At 43.0% G+C, this 7998-nt stretch overlaps 1 protein-coding gene across 1 annotated transcript in view; it reads right to left on the bottom strand.

Moving 5' to 3' along the window:
• Positions 1 to 307: 307 nt before the first annotated feature.
• LOC121834533 (cholesterol transporter ABCA5-like) overlaps positions 308 to 7998 on the bottom strand; it is a 192491-nt gene continuing 184800 nt past the window's right edge. Inside the window, exons 30-31 of the mRNA XM_042288236.1 lie at positions 6104 to 6159; positions 308 to 440 (exon numbers count right to left, since the gene is read on the bottom strand). Of these exons, the coding sequence (XP_042144170.1) occupies positions 372 to 440; positions 6104 to 6159 (125 nt within the window). The 3' untranslated portion in view covers positions 308 to 371. The remainder of the gene's footprint in view (positions 441 to 6103; positions 6160 to 7998) is intronic.

The raw sequence follows: 7998 nt of genomic DNA, 5'->3' as shown, positions 1-7998 counted from the left end.
AAATTAATCAGCTTCGTGCAAACGGGCCCATAGGGTTAAAACGGTCCGAGGCAGAGCAAAACGACATCGCTCGATCTTCCTCACACCGCACTCAGAGCCTCAGGATGTCGCATTTTCATAACGTAACAATAGCCAATGGCGCCGGACTCCACACTAAGCACCAAAAGACAAGCGCCCGCAAGAAAATCAGAAGGTAGAGTCCCGATACTCTAAGGTTAGCTCATTTCGTGACCCTCTAACTTCCTCCTCTGACAGGTTTGAAAGAGTTTTAAAAAAATAGTGCTGCAAACAAGAAAGGGGGCTACAGTGCGCAGCGAGACCTTTATTACAAGATGAAGATACCAACACTCGATGAAAAACAGACACTGAGCTCATGCTTGTATGTGGCCGTCCTCGTCGCTTTGTCCGAGTTCCTGCTCTTTGGCGAATCCAAGGAACACCTGTTTCGTTGTAAAACAAACAGGGGGTCAGAAAGGTTTGAAAAAAAAAATTGCGGTGGCTTAGCTCGGCTATTAGCCCCGAGAAGTTCGCGTGGCGCCCCCTTACGGTGAACCGGGGTGACGTCACGGCGAGGAGAGAATTTTTGCCCGACTCGCCCCGCTCGCCCTGTGGAGGCTGGGACGACGCTAACTGTCGGCGTTCTCCTTTCTATTTTTTTTTTTTGCGTGTTTTTTGTAGGAAGTGTAAATTTTTATATGCGCCTTTATTGAGGTATGGCCTGTAGCTACAGGCGAAACTTTAAGCAACATTTTAAGCATGGTTGACAGGGCAGGCAACGCATGAATCGCAGCTGGTATATGAATATAAAAAAGTATGGCCACAATTGCAAGAGCATCATGCACTTTAGATTTATATCTCGCATAGTAAATGTTGCTGATGGTCTGAATGAAATGGCAGGTTATGTGTACTATATTTTTTGCATCTCTGCTTTTTTACACGATCGCCGAAGCAGAAAAGCTGCATGCTGCTCGAGCATCATGCAAAATACAGTCTGGACCATGGGGAGAGAATCACAAGTAAGGCAGCCCAAGAGCAGGGGCAAAGTAAAAAAAAAACAAGGAACATTTATTATATACTTTGCTCGCATTTGACCTTTGCTGGATTCGGATTTGACCTTTGCTGGATTCAATGGACTACACGGGTGGTGTGTGTGGACTTGTTTATATCAACCCTCAACTAATGTATAAAAAGCGTAAGCGAAGGTGTCTAGCTCGTTATTAGTCCCCTAAGCCCTAAAATTGATATTTTACTTAAATCGAATTGTCCTGAAGCTAAAATACCAGAAGCTTTTCTCACGCAGACTGTCGCCCTTCACAGGTTCCACATTTTCTGCTACTAAAGAGTTTTAGTAGATCGTGATTTGAGGCCCCGATAATCGTAGCGGGAGCTCGCGCTGCCACTTCTATGCATGCTCTGAAGCGCGCGCTCATAGCGGGCCTTTGAAAACGATCTACTAAAACTCCTGCTAGTGCTGCATCTACCACTGGACAAAAGTTCGAATGCTTGCTTTTACTCCTGTTTTCCTCTGTTGTCAGAGAGTCCAGCTGTAGGGAGTTTGGAGGCTAAGGAAGCTTTTGGGGACCTGCAGCAGTGTCTCTTTTAATTGGAAATGACAATTCAGACTAAGCGGTGTATTTTCGGAATAGGCTGGAATAAAGAATGTCAGGAAAAAGTATAAACATTCCATGTTACGGCACTATTGCTGTGCATATTTTGGGTAGTTCAATACATACAGGCAACTGGGGGCAATTCGACCGTTTTTGCTGCTACCATACAAACTAACTTCCAGTAATTGTGCATCTTCTAAGAAATATGCCTGCATACGTGTATAAACTGTAGAATTAATTCATGAAGAAACTACATTTATGTAAAACAACCCTGTTCCACGAGCACTTCAGAGGTAATCAGACACAGGGCCTTTAAAATATCTGCGAACCAGCGCATGCAGAGTGGCAGCGCAGAGTCGGGGTCGCGAGCTAAATTGCCGATCACCCAAAGGCCCATGATATAAATACCACTTCAAATACTTGAAAGCCGGATGTAATATCGTCCTAAATCATGAACATGCAAGGAACAGAATTCCAGCGTTTGAAACACTTGCGCCACCGCTTCACCGACCCCTCGCAAGATTGCCTTATGTCGTGTGGACGGACGGAGAGGTTCATCGGCGGGATTGGTAACCCAATTTTAAAAGTAAAAGGGACAAGCAAACTTATAAAATGTACGGAAGCACGTCAATATCGGCCTAACTCAACGTCTTGTACACCGGGTGAGCGAAGTCCAGCTCCTCGAAGAGCTTGCTGCACACAACGCCAAACCAGGAAACCGGTGCTGGGAAGCGAGCCGATGCAAGATCGCGGAGCGGAGTCCTCCCCCTGACGTCACGGTACACCTCACCCAATCAGGGCGCGGCGACCGCAGCGACGCTTGTGTTCGCTCTCGGGGCTAATGCCACAGGATATACGTAGCGTGAGCTTATGCGCACAAAATGAGAGGCGCTATCAAGCGGCTCCGTTGCGGCGTCGGACTAGGCTACTGCGCAACAGGGGCGCACTGCTGGGCACGCGGCGGCGCCAGTGCATCTGCCGCGGCTATGACGTAACTTCTCTGGAATGTGCAGACCGGCGAGGCGCGCGCGGTGGCGGCGGAGCGCGCGGCGGCGGCGGCTCCGGCGCGCCAGCTGTGCGCCGTGTGACGTCACTGCTCCTCGCGCTTGCGCAGCACGGCTCTTTGAAAGCCACACGAAACTGCTCAACTTCGGCCAGTGTAGCTCACGCTACAAAAGGAAGCACCCCTAGCAGCACATTTCCTCGGCTCATACTTGGGGCAGTTCGGCGCAAGCTTGGAACAGAATTGAGCCAACTTGGTTCTAGCTCGCGACAGTCAGGGCCAAGCCTGGGCCGAGAAGTGTGCTATTTGGGACAGGACTTCTGAATTGATCCAGTCATAGTATAGCATAACTCTCAAAATTGTCACGCAATCACTACCCAGAACGACTGAACGTCCCTTTAGTTTTTTCGTGGTACAGACTGGTCGGCGAGGTAAGAATGCTCAGAATGATGCGCAGAAAGTTGGGGCACAAGCGGGCTGGTCATTGTCGAACATAATTTACTGAAACCCCGAGATTAGGGAGAACGAGGGATAGCTATGTGTCTTAGACTTCTGTGACGTGTCGTCCCCTGGTTTTCCCTATGATGCCTTCATGAGCGCTTTGCTTAGGGTGGAGACATCTGGCCCTTCTGTCCCAGACGTTTATTTTTCTTTTGTGTTCAGAAGCGCGTGAAACAGCGCGTCCATGCGCGCGTTTGCGGCGCTGACTGTGCTATGGCGACATTTTGTTTTCGTCGATGTCTTTGTAGTTTACCCGTGAGCGCGTGCTGTCGGCATCGGGTTACAAAAGGTGGCATCATCCACCTAAACAAAAGGAGATTGAGGCATCTTAGTTTTCCCTAGTCTCGACGTTTTAGTCAATTATAAAACAATGGTTCTGTTTTGGGGAATGTTATACTTCGTGCTCTCCCGTAACATCGAAGACACTAGTTAAGCATCGATCTCCCAACAAGAGTACGCTCGGCGCGTTGTGCGGGGGATTTTAAGAGTTACCGACTGCCCAGTTATCGCAATTACTGTGAGGAAACCTGTCCAAGACCGGTTGAAATTATTCGCGACATATTGAATTCTGCATGATGGCAAATAAGTCCAGTACGTTTTTTTTTTTTTTTTTTAACAAATTGTTTATTGTTTATTCTTATTTTTCAGTGACCCACCAACAGCTTGACGCCTCCTTAGTGGTGCACTTATTCCTTCAGAAATGCAACGCTAAACACGATAAAAGCGAAACGTTAGGAAAAAACAATAGCCTCAACACACTGTCGAAATTTACGCTTTTCATCAAATATATCGAGGCTAGCATTCGCACAAATCTGTTCTAAATGGTTATAAGTCAGTTGTAGGCGTGTCATGGGTGCAGCATGGTAAAAGTCGATAGGATAAAACAAAGTATAAAGTCTACAAGACTGACGAGGAACCTGCAAATAGATGTGACTGAGTAGCTCTGGGGAATCAATTATACCATTTACAATCTTATACAAATATGTCATTTCACGAATTGTTCTCCTGTTGTGCAACGAGTCTAACTTCACGAGTCCACAAATCCTCTCAGAACTATAGAAATAATTCGGTTGAAAATAACGATCAAACAAAACACGAACCTACGTTGAACACTCTCAATTAAACCTGAATTTGTCACTCCAATACAGTTCCAAACAACTGAGGCATATTCAACACGACTACGCACCAGTGAAGAAAACAAATGTAATATACAAAGTGGTTTAGAAAAATTGCGTGTCACTTGTGTAATGGCTCCCAGCACTCTAAAGGAAGCATTCGTAATTGTGGTCACGTGATGGTTGAAATTAATTGCAGGATTCATAAAAACGCCTAGATCACGGATGACCTCAACGCGAGTAATATTGGTGGAATCTAATACACAGGGAAAACTCAGAATTTCACGCTTCCTAGAAAAGGACATAACTTTCGTCTTTGACTCATTTAAGAGTAGGTCATTTGAAAAACACCACGCCGAAATAGAATCTATATCGCGCTGAAGACATTCACAATCGTCAACCGTTTTAACCACTGTAAACAACTTAATATCATCAGCAAATAACAAAAACCGCATATGTTTAATACAAGAAGTTAGATAATTTACAAAAACTAAAAACAGCAAAGGACCGAGGTTACTGCCTTGAGGAACCCCAGAAGTAGATAAAAAAGGAGCCGATAATCGGCCGGATACTCGCACAAAGTTCAGCCGATGAGATAAGTAACTATCGAGGAGACGACAGTACTTAAGGGACAGACCGTAACTACAGAGTTTACTCAACAGTAATCGGTGATTAACTTTGTTAAAAGCTTTGCTCATATCAAAGTAGACTACATCCGCTTGTCCTCCGCTATGGACAGATGGTACAATCTGATGTAGGAAGGAACACAGGTTTGTTTCTGTGGAGCGGCCTTTCATGAAACCTCCAGTGCGGACGACTAAGACGGCTCGGACCTGAGCTTTTGAATAAAGTTTTCCTCCTCCTTTCATGAAACCATGTTGCTGAGGAATAATCTTCCGACAAAAATATGCGTAAAGGCGGGTGTGCAAAACAATTTCATAAACTTTAGAAAAACTACAAAGGAGGGAGACTGGCCTATAGTTGTTAACCATGGATCGATCACCCGATTTATGTAATGGAACAACAACAGAGCACTTCCAAGCGGTAGGAAATATTTCAGATGCAAGTGATAAGTTAAAGATATGAACCAAAACTGGACAAAGGAGTGGAGCACAACCTTTTACTATAAAGCTGGGAATTCCATCTATTCCCGTAGATAACTTTGGTTTCAATTTTTTAATTGCCTCCAAGACTTCAGATTCATTAATTGCAGCAACAGTCAAAAAATCCGTGCAGTTTATATTCGAACTAGGCATTAGGCCATTATTTGTACTGAAAGAAGCACTAAAGTGGCACGCAAAAATATTAGCGACATCAACAGGGTCAGAGACGCAATCCTCATTATCTCGCAACGTGATCGTGGTAACATTCTCTCTGATGCTCTCTTTGAAAAACTTCCACATACTCTGTGGCTGTGTGCTGAATGACTGCTCGGCGATGTCAGCATGTTGTTGTTTATCTCGCTTAAACAATTGTTTATCCTCTGCACGACATTGACTAAATCTCGTGTACCAAACGACATTGCCAGTTTTTTTGTACAGGCGATGGTAGTGTAGCTTGCGCCTTAAGCAATGTCTTAGTTCATTCGAGGACCATATGGGATAGTCACTTTTATGAGACACCCTCTTTGGTATAAAGAGTCGCATGCTTTCCTGGACAATAGTCGAAAGTGTGGAAGTTGATGATTCAACACACTGATCAGCTAGAACACTACTCCAGTCATAGTCCCGAAGATATGATACAATGAATAGTAATCATCGTTGGAGTAGGAAAACCATGATTGTGAATGGAAAATTTGCTTGGCAAGTGGGAAGAAGAATAGTTAACTAGAGTTCGTTCTCGCAAATTATGCTGAACGTTGAGCATGCGAGACTCACCTGTTCCAAGGTCGTCTGGCTGAAGCTGAATTCTTCTATGGAAAACTTGACTTTGGCTGTAACCGCAGAAACAAGCGATGTATTGGATGTAAGATAATGAACTGCTACTTAGTTACAGCGTTCACTACCCGGGAGCGAGTGCCGCTACAGTCGCTGACAGTTTAAGAACGTGCGTGTTTCGAGCACCTTCTAATGTGTCCCAAGTTCGTGTGAGAGCAGCATTAGTCGACAAAAACGCCAAAGTCTGAATCACGGAGCTAGAAGGGAGAACATCGCATTTCCTAAGCTGTCAGATGCTATCGAGGAAACGGCTGCACTGTTATCATTACAAATGCAATAATATATTTCCATACAAAACTAAACGAAGGGAAAGCACATGAAAATACATGTTTTCTGAGACATATTTACTATATTTACCTACAAACTACTCCGTGCAAAACGTCGCAAAATATGTAAAAATGTGAGACTTGAAGTGCGGTTCGCGAATATATAAAAACAATTTATTTAGCCACCATGGTAGGTTTGTGATTAACACAGAAACCTAAGTAATATCTCTAAAAGATATCAATATTCCACGTCAATATTTAAAAAAAATATATATATATATTCATCTTTAATATTTTTTTTTAATTTTACCGAACTCCTTGCAGTAACTTGAACTAACTTGTAATTGCAAAATGTTGAGTAGCATAAGACCTCCTTCTGAGAAAAACGAATACAAACCTTCACTCGAAATGAGCTAGCTTGTCTTAGAAATTACAGAGAAGACGCAAGCGACCTGGCTAACTTTCAACATTGTAAAACCCAAGACTGCTGTAAAACCCGAGACTGTTTTCCCCTTTCTTCTTCTTTTTTTGTGTCCTAAGTCTCGGGTTTTACAATGTTCTTAGCATGTCTTCGTTATAGGGGCTTTGCCGCATGACGTCGGCTCCAAAGATATATGTTTTAACTCTTTAGAGTGTTTCTATGTGAGCTTATACAATAATGGTGCGAATCATATTCTTGTACTTCTCTAAACATATATATGACAGCCCTTTTTTTTGGGAGGAACACTCAGCTGTATATGCCCGCCATAGCTAATATTTCCCAGATACGGTACCTAAATTAAGTTCCTTGTGGCGTGGGCATTACCTAGGTTTCACTATCGTACTTGCACAGCGTACATTCCCCATAAAATCACGCACGCAGTGATAATTTTTTTTTCATTTTACAGTAGGGCTATAATATGTACATGGAATATTTAAAATTGCAATAAATTCTTTTTGGACAAAACAAACTGCAAAAACACATTAAGAAAACGCGTTTTAAACACGCATTCACAAACTATTTCGCAGCACACAATTTTGAGCAAACTTTGTAAGATATAGAAAAATATGCATCTTGAGGTCACTTCCCGAATACATAAATAAAATTTGCACAACCGGCTATGTTTTGTTATGAATGTGAAAGTTCATTTTATTCTTTAAACTCCTCTTTAGAGTCTGCAATAACACTGACTAACTTGTGATGGGAAAACATTAGATAATTTACAATTTCGCGAAGAAAAAAGGAATCAAAACATTTCACTCAAAGCAAGCCGAGACGACTTCGTTTCAGGGGTTCAACCGCACATTTCCGAAGGTTATAAACGTTACCCAGGACATTTATGTTAAAATGTAAAACATTTTATTCAGAAGCTAGCCAGTTTAACTGCATCAGAAGTTACTTTTACCTGAAAAGCTAGAAGTAACTTCTGACGTCATTACATTAATTTATTACTTTTATTACTTTATTTAAGATTCACAAAAACAAAACTGTCCCATATTGAGAATGCTCCAGGCATAAGCAATTTTCAAAGTTTGTGTCGCGCAGGTTTTTATGTAGACTTGCGGCCTCCTTGCATATAACGAATTCCA

The sequence above is a fragment of the Ixodes scapularis genome, unplaced genomic scaffold (genome assembly GCF_016920785.2).
Source record: "Ixodes scapularis isolate PalLabHiFi unplaced genomic scaffold, ASM1692078v2 ptg001299l_1__unscaffolded, whole genome shotgun sequence".
Classification (NCBI taxonomy): domain Eukaryota; kingdom Metazoa; phylum Arthropoda; class Arachnida; order Ixodida; family Ixodidae; genus Ixodes; species Ixodes scapularis.
The sequence above is the reverse complement of the archived record's forward strand: the minus strand, read 5'-3'. Positions and strand labels throughout refer to the sequence as shown.